Consider the following 15,937-nt stretch of genomic DNA (forward strand, 5'->3'; position numbering starts at 1 on the left):
CCTTCGACTTCAAACCCTTCTCAGCCTTGAAGTAAATCATTTGTTCTTGTTGATTATCGAGCAACAGCCGAGCTTAGCTAAACTTGCTCACAAGAAGCGACATGTTCATGGAAGAAATCAACAAAGTCAAACATGCTCCTCTTATACCTGCGCTTAAACGTTCCAGTAGTGCGATTGACACTCTGCAGGCCATATTGTTGAGCAAAAGAGCCGAACTCATTATTATCGAACACGCTCCAGGCGAAGGCACCAACCATCTTGACACCGTCTTCATGGACCGCCTTGAGCATCTCGTCGAGAAACTCGAGCAAATATAGTGACCGAGTGAGGTCAAAACGCTGTGCCTCACCAGAAATTTGCTCCTCGAAAGCAGGATTGAAGCCGAACTCAGTAATAGCGATTCCGCCCTGTGGTTTGAATGTGTTCCACACGTATCCAAGTTGTTGACGAACGTAGTTAGGTGCCACTTTGCTATATGCGTTTGAGAAGTATCCCATGGGCCAACCGTCTTGCTGTATGCTCGTGATTTCTGCGCACTGAGGCCATAGTGGGTTGCTTGAGTTGGTGATGCAATCCCTCAGCTGCTGGTAGTCGTCGGGTGCGTGGTTGGGATCTTCCCTCGGTGGGACCGTAGCAATTTGAGCTACGTATGGGTCCAGTGCAAAGAAGTCACACGTCCCGTTGATGTATGCTATCTCATCGGCTGTCAGGGGCGTTAAATTCAAATCGGGGGTATCCAGCACACTTGCTGGATACTGCTGACCCAGAAATATTGGATTGCCCATGATACCTAGGAGGAAGTCCTGGTAACGTAGTGAGGCACGCACGTCAACAGCACTGCTCGGCCCATGAAGGGGCGTCGCCAGGTTGTTTGCAAACTTGATAGAAATCTGGCCTGTGCCGCGGAACTCATCACGATACCAGTGATAGAATTCAGCGTGGACGAGGAGTAAAGTGCGGAACGTGTCGTATTTCTTGAAGAAAATGCCGATTCCTCCATTTGGTTCACCGAAGGTTATCCACACAGGTACGCGGTCGCCAAAATTTGCCACGGTGATCTTTGCATAGTATAAGAATGCTGCGCCGAAAGACGTCGCGTTATCGTAGTCTATACCATTTGGAGAGTCATCATGCAACAGTGTTACTATTGGAGTAACACCATGCTCTATGCATGTGTTAATTACATCATTGTAATGCTCCAGAGCCTCTGTATTAACGGGCGAGCCAGAAATTCCGAATGGTACAATGCGTGTCCAGCTGATGGAGAAGGAATAATAAGGTATACCCACTGCTGCCAAACGTGCAATGTCTTGTTTGTACATGAAGTAGTACATGTCGGCTGTCACTGAGTCGTTGAGGCCCTCTTTGTTCGGGAGCGCCCCAATAAAATCCAGCACACTTGGGCCTCGGCCTTCGCTCATCAGCCCGCCTTCTGTCTGCCAGGCGCTGCCAGCTACTCCCCACATGAAATTGCTGGGGAGCTGAAGACCTTTTCTGTTAGAATTTTGCTCTCTTATGGAAAGAAAGCCATCCACCGCACCGGGCAGGGGATTATACAGCCGCGGTGGATAAACTAGTTCGCTCGTGGGAATGGGATGAGGAGACATTGTAGTCGTGAAAGGGACACTGGAAGAATATGACAACGTCTGCCACAAAGCAGCGTAGGCACTTGGCCCGTATTGGTTATGATCGTGAGTCGCCGTTGCCTGGCGATCCAATGAGTAAGTCGTATAAGTGAGGTTGGGTAGTAAATTGGACGCTTTTTGAAAATGTGGCCCATATGGTTTGAACTTGAGAGGACTTGGCAAGGGTTTGCCATACCGCTCAGTAGTGACCTGTGTATAAGAAAAATGGCTGAAAGAAAGGGTCGGTGAGGATTCAGAAATAGAAGATGAAGAAGTTAACGAGTGTCCATCCCTTTCCGCTGTGACGGATCGAAGGAACGCAAAAGTGAGCACCAGGAATCTGATTAGCTTCATGAACTGAAGCCCATGAAATCTGGAGATCATACTACTCGTCATTATTTGAATAGTCGGTAACTGAGGTAGAACAATTTTGGTACGTATTTTGTGTGCGGTTGAAAATCCAGAATATTCTCAATCTTAGATGGAGACCTACGGGATGTTTGAAAAATATCAACCCGATGAGGGTCGTCTGACCCCGGAATTTTCTATTATTTTGAACTAGCTATGGGCTCCCGAGGCTCACCTCCTCAGCCCCGCAAAGAATATGCAAAATAAACCACAAACAGTTGAGATCAGACCTCGAGCTTGTGCATAACAGGCAAAGAGTGCGATACTAGTGGCGACTCTTGGATCTCTCTCTCTTCCCGATACACATCTCTTGACCAATTATCCATCATGTTTGGACCGCCTCAACTCGACGAAGCGACCACAAGGTCCATCGACTTCAACCGCACCTCCCGTCGCATGCTCCAGGATATGCGCGAAGAGCTGGGCCGTCTACCGCACAACCTACCGCTCCGACCCCGCATTCCACAAAGCAATCGAAATCCTCACTTCCTGGATCAAGGCGGGAGTCTACGAAGATCTCCACGAGTACGGCTTGGAAAACCCGGATCCCACGCCCAACGATCAGCTCTGGGCGCGCCATCAGTTAACCGTGATCGAGGAGCCAGCAACGCTGGACGGGGCTTCGTTGGACGTAATGCGGGGGCATTTTGAAGGCTGGGTAGAAGCCCAAGATAAGCAAGATGCATGGAACAAGTACCGCGCGTGCTTGGTGATGGATGAGGCGGCTGTCCAACGGCTAGGCGAGGCAATGACTCCAGAGAAGCACCGGGAGAAGCATGGGGAGCGCTGTTATATAGAGCTGCGGCAAAGGTTCCTTCCAGCTGTGGAGGCGTTTCCGGAACTCGAAGAAGGAGAGACCGATTTTGAAGGGTGGATGAATTGTTCGGTCTTTAATCTAATACGGCTGTGGACGTCTTTGGGCGACGGGATGTACATGGAAGATGCCTCGAATGAGGTCCAGGACGGGGTGTATTGAGGGCGAGACTGGTAGCGTTGCTGGCCGCCACTTCTGGCTCCCATCCTTGCTATAGATCCTCCATTCCCTGGTCTGACGTACGCTTGGTTTTTTAATCGTGTCTGTATCCATTTGACATTTAAACTCCAGAGCCCCCGACGGCATCGACCCCGAGGATGGCTTGCAGGACTCGGTTCGGCCCGGTATGTCTATCCTACAGGCAGGAAGGCGGTGGAGGCCGGACACTCACTTGAGGCTTTTCCCCTTCACACGACCAAAGAAAAGCAACAGGTATTAAATAAAGATTCACCTCATGCTATATTCCGGTATTCTACAATGCAAGGCCTAGAGCCCAGGGGTGTTTTGGGACTACGCCAGAATAGATTAGCTCTTCTAGGCATTAAGGCCCGAGGAACAATGAAAGAGTGTAGATGGGGACACCAATTTCCGAAAGTTCTATATACTCGACTCGACGTTTTGATTATTATTTGCATAACAAAGAGTTGATTTATTTGGATTTCACTTGCAACTCCGGCGAGAAAATGTACGTGTCTGCTATCATATACTGGACACTCAACTATAAACAAAGAACCTCCTACGCGTCCAGCGCAAAGCGATCCAAGAACTTAAAAGTACGCAATCCCTCCTTCAACCCATTAACGAACTCATCCCCAACAGAGGTCGCAACAAAAACACCCTCCCTTTTCTGCGAAATATTCGCAGCATCAAGCGCACTCCCACCCTTCCCGAGAGCACCAACCGTCTTCCCAAACCTAAACGCATCTCCTAGAATCTCCACAGGCCTCCCAGCCGGATACAATGACGTTGCGCCCTTATTAGCACCTTCAGAGCTGGAGCCAAAGAGCCCTTGTGCCCCATCAGCAACAAGCACCGCATCAAAATTAGTCGCATCCGACGCAGAATACGTCTGGTTCACACCATGCGCCATACGCTCACCCACCACGACAACGTCAACACCAGCACTCGAAAGTAAACCCTGGAGTTTCGCTCCCTGGGCAATAGAACTGGGATTTTGAACAGAAGCAAGAAGTCCAACCTTCAACCCCTCAAGCTTGAGCAACTTCTGCCCGAACGCACCGATGTGCGCAGTCGTATTATTATGGTAGAACGTCGGATCCGGCGACGGCGCATCAACACCGATAGCCTCCGCAACGCGTTTCGCAAGATCATTGCTGATGCGGTTAAGTTGGACGATCACGTTATTCCGAACCACCTGGCTAACGACATTCGCATTCTCGAAGCGCATCGCATCAACGACGAATTGTTTTTCCGCTGGAACGAGCGAGTTCCAGAATAATCTGGGCTGGGACCAGGCGTCTGTGAATGTCGAACTCACGGAACGGACTAACTTGCCACTTGTACCTCGGTCGGGGGTCGTGAAGAACCCGTTTCCGACGGTTTGGTTCGCTTGTTTGGGTGAGCCGGCGTTGGGGGTGTTGGGGGTGTAAGCGTCTTTGTTTAGGGGAATGAACATCTGTCCTGCGCCGTCGCGGTTGTTGTTGTGGATTGGGACACGTGGGCGGTTGATCGGGAGTTGTTCGAAGTTGGGTCCGGAGTGGCGGTTAAGTTGGGTGTCTAGGTAGGAGAAGATGCGGCCTTGGAGGAGAGGGTCCTCGGTGAAATCGACCCCGCGCACGATGTGGCCCGGTTGGAACTGTGGTTGTGAGTTTGCGGTTTGGGTTTGAGGGATGGGGTGGATGGACTTACCATGACTTGTTCGGTTTCGGCAAAGTAGTTTCGTGGGTTTCGGTTCAGTTGCATCTTGCCGAGAGGGGTGATGGGGACGAGTTCTTCTGGTACGATCTTGGTTGGATCGAAGAGGTCGAATCCGAAGCGGAGTTGGTCGTCTTCTTCCATAATTTGAACGCCGAGCTAAACAGTGTCAGTGCCTTGATCTAGATTGATGATATAGCAGGATAGTTACTCACCTCCCACTCAGGATATCTCCCAGCCTCGATAGAATCAAAAAGATCCTGACGAATGAAATCCGCATTCTTGCCAGCAGTCTGCTGAGCCTCCTCCCACACGAAACTAGCTTTACCCTGCAAAGTCTTCCAGTGGAACTTGACCAGCTTCGAAGCCCCGTCATCAGTCACGAAGCGGTAAGTGTGCACCCCGAAACCATCGACATGGCGGAATGATCGGGGAATACCGTGTCCGGCCATCGCCCAGAATAGAGTGTGCAATGAACTTGGCTGCTGGCTGAAGAAATCCCAGGCCGAGTCATGTGCAGTGGCTGCCTGGGGAATTTCATTATCACCACGGGGTTTCACTGCGTGGATCAGGTCTGGGAAAAGGATTGCGTCTTGGATGAAGAATACGGGGATGTTGTTTCCGACAATATCTGGCTATGTCAGGTGGAGTTCAACAACAGACCATATAGAGCGTACCGAGATTTCCCTCGTCCGTATAGAAGCGCGTCGCGAACCCATGCACATCACGCGCTGTGTCGGCACTTCCGCGGCTGCCCGCGACGGTAGAAAAGCGAGCAAACATTGGTGTTTCCTTATTCTCGTCGGAGAGGAATGAAGCTGCGGTGATGTTTGACCAGTCGCCGTATGATGTGAAGACTCCGTGGGCACCGGCGCCGCGTGCGTGGACGGCGCGTTCGGGGACCTATAAGCCGTTGCATACTTTATCAGTAAACAGCGATCACGGTCTTTCTTCATTGGGACATACCCGCTCATGGTCAAAACGCTGAATCTTCTGACGGAAGATAAAATCCTCAAGCAGGGTCGGGCCCCGCTCACCAGCACTCAAACTGTTTTGGTCTGGAATCGGACCACCAACGTCCGATGTCATGAAGGCATCTTTGTCATCCAGATAGAACTGGGAGAGGTAGTCTTCGGTGTCCGAAGCAGCGTCTCCACCGTCACGAGGTTCAAGACCGGGCGTATCACCCGTCATGTACGGACAAGCTGCATTGGCCACGCCAACAAGACCCACGAGGAGCTTCGGCACATGCATTGCAAGAGATTATCCGAGGGAAAAGAAAGGTTGCAACCGAGAGTTTAAAGCCCGGGCACGAGGTTCCGTTTAAATACATAGACTTTGGTAGATGGGCCTGTTTGCTAGCTCCCTTGCAGCCAACGGCCATTCCAATCGGAAGAAAAAAAGGCACCACATGGATAAAGCTAGATATCCAATCAAGTCAATGTGATTATACCTAGCACAGCGGCTTAGAATCCTAGTTGTGTGACGGGGGTGGACCGGTGGACCCCCTCTCCATGTTGATAATAGAGGTGTCGGAAAATGCGCCCCCGGAACGGGTAGTTAGCACCGATCATGGCGTAAGTGGCCCGAATGCTAAATTGGACTAGAGCTGCATGATCACCTAAACATGGGCTAAGCCGGAGAGATTATGTGGACGCGATCGTCGAGCTTCAGGTATGTGACAATGAGACCTTGGCGACGGGCGGGTTTAAGTCGGAAAACTCAAAATCGAGTAAAAAGACCGAGTCATGAAGAGAACGAGTGCGTTAGTGTCTTGGCAGAGTTGGCGACGTTGTTTAGCGGGGACGATTGCTTTTGAAGCGAGTGGTCGAGGCCGCGATGCTTGGTAATAGCGCCTGGAGCAAGGGTGATGTGCAAAGATCGTGCCATACGACGGTTTCGCTTTGTAAACAGGGTCTTGGCATCTCGGGATTCAAACAGTCGCGTTTGAAAGGTCTGACGTCGCCTACTTGGGGAGCTTAAATCTTCGGCGTTTTGTATTTCCAGCGAAGACAGGGAGGTGTCTCACGTTGATCGCGTCCATATACGGAGTACCCGTTACATAGGCGGTATTTGGAAGTGCAGGCCGAAGTGCAAGGCACGCAGAGGAATCGTAAACTTGGCGGGTTCCTGCAATGTAACCCCTGCAGCGCACATCTTCCCCGTTCTGAGCATGTACTTTCGCTCCTGGTCTTGCCAGCCTTGGCTTTCGGCCGGTCGGAGGTCGGTAGATTAGCTCTGCCGTGACTGCTTGATCAGACCCGAAAGCTAAGAGTTATAATTTCCCCCGCAGCCTTGGGAGCAGGGGGTTGTGATAAATTTAGACTCTTGGAAGTCTTGTGCCCGGGTTGGGTGCTGCTTTGGGCTGTTTGTTGGTGAGATTGCGTGGAGTTGCAGGTAGTGAGCGGAGACTCTTGGCATGGGAAATGAAATATCCTCGGTTGAAGTATCAGGTTAATTCCAAGTGCCTGGTTCAAGCGATACCGTCGTCGCAAAGAGATGAAGGCGGCGGTATTATAGACTAGATCGTAGAAGTGGATAGCATCATACATTGACACATCGGCGAGCCATTGAAGCAACCTCTCCACCATCCGGCCCGCTCTCATCGACAAATCCAAATTTGGCATACAACGGTGCTCCAGCCTTACTAGCATCCACGTAAGCCCCAGCACCATTCTTGTCGGCAAGCTCACAGCCATATTTAATGAGCATCGACCCAGCCCCGCGTCCTCTGTAATCGGGGTGTGTACCCAACATATCCAAATCTGCACAATTAGCACGCAACTCTGGATGAAAAGATTAGCGACATACAGTAATGCTTCGTATCACCGAAGATACGCTTCCTATTTATCTCCATCGGATTGAAGAAATTATCACATTCCTGCTTGTCCATATCCTCATGCCAAGGCGGGAACCGAGGCCCTCGTTCGTCGGGCATAGCCAGATCCCACTTGGCATACGCGACTATCCGCGGTCGGCCGTTGGCATCTTTCGATTCCGGGTCAATGACTTTGACGTATTTCTGATACGGTTTTTCGGTCATGTCCCCGCGGTTGGCTTCCTCCCACCACTTGCGGGTACCGGGCGTGTCGGGCCATAATTGCCGCATAGCGGGGTCTGTGAATACTTCAAACCATAGTGCGGTCAATTCGGGAATATCATCCAATGTAGCTGGCTGTAGGACAAGCAAACCGATTGCCATCTTGTCCGCGTGGTGGTTGAAAAAAGAGCTGTGTTGTAATCGGCGGGGTGAGAACGGTTGTGTAGTCCCGATGGGAATTGTGGGGGCTCCGCGGTCGCTAATCTCCGCGGTCTATGGCCGATGTAACCTGCTTAGCTACTAGGAAGCTATTGGGAAAACGGGTCGAAGGTAAAATTTACAGAGTTGAATCATGCGGCTGGGTCCGGGGCTGGCTGATTATTCAGTAATTTGTTTTTCTTTTTCTCGGCAGGGAATCAAATTGTCTGAGGTCCCAGCCTATCTGATGGAAAAAGTAAAAAGTGTACTATTGGACTGCCTACATGCATTTCGAACAGTTTCTCTCTGCCCCAACCTCCAATTGAGCGAATATTTTAACCAGCCTGTGCAGCAATTAGAAGATCCCATGGTTGTCTGCGACTCGTGTAGATCAGCTAGTGTCGATCCTGCACGATACGTCCAAACAACCCGTACTCCCGTAAGGAGTACCCGCGGAAACAATCGCGACCGATTTCACCCCGCTTGGGCGGAATATATAGCGCATGTGGCTTAACTGTGAGCTGAATTTTTGATGAACCGTTTGTTGAGAAATACTAGGGGTGATCAGACGAAAAGAAGATGGACAGTTCTCAGGGGGATATTTATACCCTCTCCCTGAGAACTGTTTCCTAAGGCAAATGCATACAAAAGTGTTCTTTCACACCGCTAATCGGCGGCCCATGAAAGAACTAGATAGAAAAACAAAGGAGAAGGTGATATAGATGAGGAAATTGCATATACGAGCTGTTTATGCAGCCCAGTTTCGAATAACCATCCTCGTGGGCCTAGCTGACCAATCAGCAGCCATCGGGGCAGAGAGATGCCGACCGATGTTGGCGCCTTAGGATGAGGGCTCCAATCTCTCACACCGTTTAGTACCAATAACATGCAATTGGGCTGCATAGATATCCCAATGCGCATGACAATAGTCTATGCATCCCTTACCTTGCGATCACAGTCCTGGAAAAGTTTACGACCATGCATTGTTGACCTTCAGCCTCTCCTCGAAACACGAAAAGCTATAAATACTGGGGAATTGCGACCGCAATGAAAGGCAGACCAGCAATCCCATTCACTTCAGCCAAAACGAAGATCTGCCTTTGCATCGTTTAACAATCATTCTTTCTCTGTCCAAGCTACCTATCTAATCAAAAAAAAAAAAATGAAAGCCTTTTTCGTCCTTACTTTCGCAGCCCTCTGCCAGTCAGCATACAGCCTGAGGGAAGGGACCTACATGATCGAATCAGCCAAATTCGGCAAGTCCCTGGTTCTGACCGAGACCCTCACCCACAGGGGAGCGCCTCTATCCTTTGACCCCAGGAATGGCCAGCCTGGCCAGATTTGGTCCTTCACACCCAGAGACAACGGCTACTGGGAAGTCGAAAACCACCTTGGCGGGAATATCAACTGCGGTACCGAGGAAGGCTCCATGTGCTTTGCGGGCGAGGAGCCTCAGCTCTTTATGCCCGAGTACAAAGGTGAAAACAAGTATGAGCTTGTTGCGAAGGGAAGTGGTTATCTTTTGCGCGTCACCGAGCATGGGAGCTTGGAGCTCGCTGGGTATGACGACAGCCTGAGTGAGCAATTTACCTTGGTCGAAGCCTAGATGCTTGGAGGTCAGTCATGGACACGGGTCAATCTTGAGTTGGATTTGATGAACAATGTCCGCCGCTATGAAACAATGTATTGAATTATGAAGCATAAACATGCAATTAAAAAATTTCCTTGTGATGACACTATGCTTCATTCAATCGATCACCGTTACGGTTCACTCGTGGGCAAAGTCTTTCGCGATTGAATCAGTCAACCACTCGGAGTAAGGCAAATAAGTTGTAAGGTTGAAAGCTGGCGCGAAAAGATTAGTTCAAATATGCGATTGCCGAACAGGAAATGATGCCTCTTGCCGGGTGAGCGATTTGTTTGGGAACACGTGCAATCACGAAATTTGTGAACGCGATCTAACCAAGCTAGCGCCACACCGTCACTTTGCCAGTAAGTAATAATCTCCTTTTCATAACCATTACCACCCTACTGTCATGTGGAGGGTGGTAATGACGGATTCGGTGCGGATGGGCCATGAAATTCGCTCGGGGGGCCCTGTGATGTGAGGACCCAGTGACGTCTCGAGGTCGCCTGTGGTGTGGGTATCGACGCAATTGAGAGCTCGAGAAATGTATAGGGGTTAGCTGTGATAGTAGATGGCTCGTTTATTTTACTTTTACAGTAGCACCTGATATCACCTTCCATGTCGGAAACATAGAGATGGATTCAAACCCTAATCACATGATAGCGAAAATAACACGTTCTTCTGGTAGTGGCGGCTGGATCTTTTCGCCTCTTTTTGATCCAGGTATACCGAGTTTAATTTGCATCCCTGTCCCGCCAACAGACAATCTAGCCTCTCACCGGGTTCTTGACTCGATATTTCCGAAGACTCTAGTGATTGGAATGCCTTCAGGATTGACAAATGAACAGTTACTTCACGAAAAGTGTATCGAGCGTCAGAATTTGCCGAAACATTCCTCTCTGCTTCATTCACAACGGCCAGAAGTCTCTTCGCCATCAGATGAGAGTTTACTAGTTACGCAGTCCACTGACTTTGAGCTTCGCACGTTCATAGTCAGTGTAACCCCGCACAACTTGTTGTTTGTTCACACGGACCTTTTACCATTGCCCGTCGGCCCACTAGTCGGCTAATCCCCACCTCGCACTACCTCGGACTCACGGAAACCGCCACTGCCAATATCCTTATTACTAACGGTGTCTCAAGATCATCCTAGTTAAATGGGCACTATATGTGTACGTAGCGGAATCTGGTAGGAATTTCATCCGGTCAAATATATTTAGTTTGTGCCATCCGCGGGGCTCGTCCCCAAGTCCTTTGCCCTGTGAGGGAAGAAATGACTGGTCGATTGCTGGCACGGACCGTTCGCGTATAGGTGGGCGACTCGCTAGGCATGATGGCGCCCCGCTAGTGGCTGTCCGAGGCCACCATTACTGGTCAGGTTCCTGGCTGTTCATTTGGTTGTGAGGCTGCTTTCTGCCCCAAGGACAACGGAAGCTCGGCTCAGCCCCAACTATCCGTGTCCAGCCGCCAAGCTACTCAGCCTTAACAGCGAATAAAAGGGGCACTTAAAGGGTCGATCCCCGCATCCATAAAAATTCTCGTTCTATGACCCGCGCAAGTGAAGTTAACACCAGGGGGTATCACACTGCGAATGGAGGAGGATGACAGCCAAATCGCCTTACAGGCGCTTTCGAGACGCACGACGGAACCTGAATATGCTTCCAGCACCGAAGAAGATAGGACCCGAGAGCCTTCCGCTCTCGACGTGCCTCCAGATGCCGATTCAGCTCACCTACCGCACGATGAACTGCCCGCATATTCGCGAGCTGCGCCGAGGATCCAGGCCCTTGGACGTGGCCACAGCGCAACCCTTCATCATTCCCCATGGGTTCTATTTGGCACGATCCTTTTTGCCGCGCTGGTAGTCTACTCTTGGGTCGTGCTGGCTATTTTGTCATTTCGTCCGATGAGTACGCGTAGCTGGGAAGCATATACTACTCAATATGGCATTTACCCGCAAAACTTAGACTATTCGATCGATGCGCAGCTATATCGCTCGGCGAGAATCATACAATCCATCGTCAGCGTGCTCATCTTACCATGGACCTCAGCTGTCTGCGCTTATGCAGCAGTGGTTTTTGTCCAGAATCAAAAAGATGGGTTGAGCATGACTATGCGACAAGTCATGAATCTGGCAGATCGTCGTTGGATGGATATTTCATTGATTCCTGATCTAATTGCCGGAAGCTGGAAACAGCATGGAAGTGCTTTGCTGGCCCTAGCCATCTTCCTTCACTTCCTCGGTCTGATCATCTATCCGATCCAGTCCATTGTGATCAACTCCAACGCGATTCATGTTCCTGTTTACCCAAATGAAATGGGTCAGATAAGTGATCTTGCGCATATGAGAGAACAATACGACGTTACTGCTGGAAGCGACGTGGTCCAAGCTCGCAATGCTCTCGCTGGGGTAGACATGCACACCTGGCACCCACAGCTCTGGGAGTATGGAGGCCACCAGCGATTCTCAACGTTCGTCAACCTGTCTGCCATGAACGATCCATTCTTTTCTCCTTTGCCGAACGGCTTCAATACCGGGTTGCTCCGCCAATATGCTCCACGCATCAATTCAAATACCTCTGTACGGGTTATCCAGGAAAATGAATATCCGTCAAACTGCCATTCTGACCCTACCAACTTTTTCGCCAACTACTCGTCTGTCTACGCGTATTTACCTGGGAGCAGATACTCTACTACCTCGACCTGGGTTATTTCCGCTTGCATGCTTAGCTCAAACACCACTTCCCCTTGGTCAGCAACCAGAGATCGCCAAGACTTTTACGAAGTGCTTTATATCAATGCATCCAATCAAGATAGGGAGTATCCATCGTCGCCCCTGAATAATGGGACACTTCTTGAAGTCAAGCTCCATACAACTGCCGGCTATTTTGAGCTTCCGAGCTATATGAACAACCAAACTGCAGGACCATTGCTTGACAAGGATCCAACGGGAAATTGTGACAAGGGTGGTTATAGCTGCATCCAACAGGCCGCTACGTACTATCTTGATTACGCTCGGCAAGTTCGACGCCAAAGTGATTCATCCGACAATTCGAACAATTCGACCATGACTACCAACCAAACCCTTCCATGGTCCCCCATGCTCACCTCAAATAAGGGACCTCTGTTGACTACGGCACTCGCCATCTTTGGCCCGGGATCATTTCTCAATACATTCTTCCCTGAATATTACACCATTCAACAAAACATAATGGGCGCTGATATCAACCAGAGTTTAAGCCTATCCACCATGTGTATTGAGATTGCCCCTCTCACGAATATGTTTTCCAGCGCAATGTACTCTGAGATTTCAGCAGATTCATGTGTCTCAACTATTCTTACTGCGTCCGGAGGCTATTATTACTCTACCAACCCCCACTATTTAGTCGGCCAGTGGCTTGATTCAACGTTTTCCAACACGGGAACCCTGACCAACGCCTTGAATGCTGCTGCGTTCCTTGCGAACAAGCAATTTGTTGAATCTCTGGATTCTTCGTATGGTATTTACCAAGACCTCGGCTCTGAAATGATGGTTCCGCAGTCCAGTGTGGCCGGTGTGGCTGTGGTTTCCGCATTTCTGGGCCTGTACATCCTCATACTGTTGGCCCTGTCATTGTATGGATGTCGTCATTACCGCTGGACTTCACGACTGGACTCTTTCGCCATGCTCCGTTTTGGTGCCGCTTACGGAAATGGAGTTTTCCCGATGCTAGTTACAAGCAAAACCCAACATGTCAAGGAGCTTGACGAAGTTTCTGGTGTGGTTCGTGAAGTTGGTAGTGTTGCTGACGATGCAATTATACCCATTGGTCGAATTGGTTTAGGGGAAGGTAAACCCCTGCGGATGAACCGGAGATATGAATGTTATCAAGGAGACAATGAACCCTTGACGACCGAGGAGGCCCTCACGATCAGGCGCGGTGGCTGATAGCTGTGAATAGGCTGAACCAATAGAACTAATCTTTTCGTCAATATTTCTTTCCCCGAGCTAGTGGGCTTACTCCACGCTCAGCTTAATGTGTCCCTTACGCTCAAAACCCATCGGAAGCAGTTTATTGAATGTCGCATTTTTAAAATTAGCGCATCACTGTATTATCTCGTTTCCTCCTATTGGAAAGGAGGGGTTTAACTGTCAGCGGGCGTCAAGATACCCTTGCCTCCATTTTGAAATCTTCGTGGACATCTAATAACGTCAATCTATCTCTTCAAATGAAAACACAGTAATTTGACAGGCGTTGTGCTTAATGAAGATAACAGCCTTGCGAAAGTCCAGCCAACTTGCGACTCTCCACCTTCCCCACTTCAATAATCAACCAACAACAAAATGACCCAATCCATTCAAGACTTCGCCAATTTACCCCTTGATTACATCGTCGTGGGTGGGGGCACCGCAGGTTTAGCAGTGGCAGTACGACTGAGCGAGGATACCCAGGTCAACGTGGGAGTAATCGAGGCGGGACCGTCCGCCCTGAACAGCGATGATGGGGCAATCACAGTGCCCGGACGCTATGGGGAAACCATCGGATCCGACTACGACTGGAAATTCACGACAACTATCCAGCCAGGACTAGGCGGGCGATCGCTGCCCTGGCCGCGGGGACGCGTTCTTGGTGGCACCAGCGCGTTGAATTTCATGGCGTGGAATCGCGGCCATCGCAAGGACTACGATGCTTGGGCTCAGCTGGGAAATACCGGGTGGGGATGGGACGACTTGCTGTGTGTATACTTGAATTTCGGCCCCTTATGGTATTCGGTTTATCGGTGCTGACAGTGGCAGTCCTTACTTTCGACGTAGCGAGACATTTCACCCTCCCAGTGCCGCCCACCAGGAACATTATCACTCTGCTTATCAGTCTGAATTCAATGGAACACATGGTCCACTGCACACCACACACATCAAGCAGTATGGCCCAACACATCAGTACTGGCACCAGACTCTGAACGCACTGGATGTCCCTTCCAATCCTGAAAGCCTTGCGGGCTCCAATTGCGGGGTTTGGAATCTGGTCTGCACGATAAACCCCGATACTCAAGAACGGAGCTATGCTGCATCGGCTTACTATTTGCCTGTTGCATCACGTCCCAATCTGCATGTTCTTACCGAGGCGACGGTTATGAAAGTTCTCCTAGAGCAGAAAAATTCCTGGGTCGCGACCGGTGTCAGAGTGCGACACGATGGGGTCGTGATGGATATCAAAGCTGCACGAGAGGTGATCATAAGCGCAGGTAGTATACAGTCACCTCAGATACTAGAACTTTCGGGAATCGGGCGACGAGATGTGCTTGAAGCTGCTGGCGTTGAAGTGAAGGTTGACAGTCCCAATGTGGGAGAGAACTTGCAAGACCATATGAGTATGAGGTGCGGCTTCTCGCTTTTACTAATAAAATACTGACTTATTTCAGTGACTGCGACTATTTTCGAAGTTCTCCCTACATTGTCATCTCGCGACGACATCATCAGCGACCCAATCTTGAGCGAGGCTGCCGACCGTGCTTACCACGCTTCGCAGACAGGACCATGGACAGTGATGCCCTGCTCCGTCGCATACTGCTCACTATCACAAATGATTTCACCACAGGAATTATCCGATCTATCCTCTCGCGCTGATGGAATCGCACGGCAGACTGGACTAGCACGCGATAGGCTTATCGCTCAACAATTCGGATACAATCGAGGCCAGATCGAGTACATATTTGATGTTGGAAACTGGAGTCCATATCACAATTCCGAGCCTGGAAAGAAGTACGCGACTATGCTTCAAATGCTGCAGTATCCATTTTCTCGTGGATCGATCCATATTCCTCCCCGAACTGGAGATTCTGAAGTTACGATTGATGACGAGCCCATTATTGATCCACGGTATTACTTAGAACATGGAGCAATTGACAAGAAGATGATGGCGTTGGGGCAGAGAATGACTGATCGGATCTGCTCTACGGAGCCTCTTTCGAAGATTATCCTTGGTCGTGTATTACCTCCGGTAGCGGAGCCAGGCCGTGAAGAACAAGCCCATGAGGATTTTGTGACGAATTATACTGTCACGGACTGGCATCGTACGTGGATCCATTTTGCTCACAAAGGGTGACTAACGATTATACCAGCTGTCGGCACGTGTGCCATGGGGGGCCGGGAGGGAATAAAAACCGGGGTGGTTGATGAACGTCTTCGGGTTTACGGGGTTCGTGGTCTGCGAGTTATCGACGCAAGTATCATGCCGTTGCAGGTTGGAGCGCACATACAGGCAACAGTCTACGCTATTGCGGAGAAAGGAGCTGTGATGATTCGAGAGGACTGGTCTGACTCGACGTAAAGAGACCATCGACATCTAGAAGTCTAATTACATTCAGAT

General features: G+C 50.1%; 7 protein-coding genes across 7 annotated transcripts; 4 read left to right on the top strand and 3 right to left on the bottom strand.

Moving 5' to 3' along the window:
- Nucleotides 1-77: 77 nt before the first annotated feature.
- Nucleotides 78-1,607, bottom strand: N7498_007617 (beta-glucosidase; the record flags this gene model as incomplete). Its single annotated transcript, XM_058454679.1, has 1 exon — nt 78-1,607. One exon carries the CDS (start codon nt 1,605-1,607, stop codon nt 78-80), a length of 1,530 nt encoding a protein of 509 aa, XP_058306928.1.
- A 753-nt stretch (nt 1,608-2,360) lies between these two features.
- Nucleotides 2,361-3,009, top strand: N7498_007618 (uncharacterized protein; the record flags this gene model as incomplete). Its single annotated transcript, XM_058454680.1, has 2 exons — nt 2,361-2,424; nt 2,540-3,009. The coding sequence occupies 2 exons, from the start codon at nt 2,361-2,363 to the stop codon at nt 3,007-3,009; spliced, it is 534 nt and encodes a 177-aa protein (XP_058306929.1).
- A 574-nt stretch (nt 3,010-3,583) lies between these two features.
- cat1 (catalase catB) lies at nt 3,584-5,976 on the bottom strand (the record flags this gene model as incomplete). The annotated part of the gene is made up of 5 exons (XM_058454681.1): nt 3,584-4,663; nt 4,717-4,881; nt 4,938-5,353; nt 5,400-5,625; nt 5,689-5,976. The coding sequence occupies 5 exons, from the start codon at nt 5,974-5,976 to the stop codon at nt 3,584-3,586; spliced, it is 2,175 nt and encodes a 724-aa protein (XP_058306930.1).
- Nucleotides 5,977-7,272: 1,296 nt separating this feature from the next.
- N7498_007620 (Acyl-CoA N-acyltransferase) lies at nt 7,273-7,924 on the bottom strand (the record flags this gene model as incomplete). The annotated part of the gene is made up of 2 exons (XM_058454682.1): nt 7,273-7,487; nt 7,534-7,924. Coding segments are annotated over 2 exons (606 nt in total), but the record flags the coding sequence as incomplete, so codon positions are not given.
- A 1,198-nt stretch (nt 7,925-9,122) lies between these two features.
- N7498_007621 (RICIN domain-containing protein) lies at nt 9,123-9,566 on the top strand (the record flags this gene model as incomplete). Its single annotated transcript, XM_058454683.1, has 1 exon — nt 9,123-9,566. One exon carries the CDS (start codon nt 9,123-9,125, stop codon nt 9,564-9,566), a length of 444 nt encoding a protein of 147 aa, XP_058306932.1.
- A 1,612-nt stretch (nt 9,567-11,178) lies between these two features.
- N7498_007622 (uncharacterized protein) lies at nt 11,179-13,515 on the top strand (the record flags this gene model as incomplete). Its single annotated transcript, XM_058454684.1, has 1 exon — nt 11,179-13,515. One exon carries the CDS (start codon nt 11,179-11,181, stop codon nt 13,513-13,515), a length of 2,337 nt encoding a protein of 778 aa, XP_058306933.1.
- Nucleotides 13,516-13,911: 396 nt separating this feature from the next.
- Nucleotides 13,912-15,898, top strand: N7498_007623 (GMC family oxidoreductase; the record flags this gene model as incomplete). Its single annotated transcript, XM_058454685.1, has 4 exons — nt 13,912-14,303; nt 14,365-14,939; nt 14,991-15,641; nt 15,690-15,898. The coding sequence occupies 4 exons, from the start codon at nt 13,912-13,914 to the stop codon at nt 15,896-15,898; spliced, it is 1,827 nt and encodes a 608-aa protein (XP_058306934.1).
- Nucleotides 15,899-15,937: the final 39 nt, after the last annotated feature.

This window comes from Penicillium cinerascens (genome assembly GCF_028974065.1).
Source record: "Penicillium cinerascens strain IBT 15544 chromosome Unknown contig_9_segment0_segment0, whole genome shotgun sequence".
Classification (NCBI taxonomy): Eukaryota; Fungi; Ascomycota; class Eurotiomycetes; order Eurotiales; family Aspergillaceae; genus Penicillium; species Penicillium cinerascens.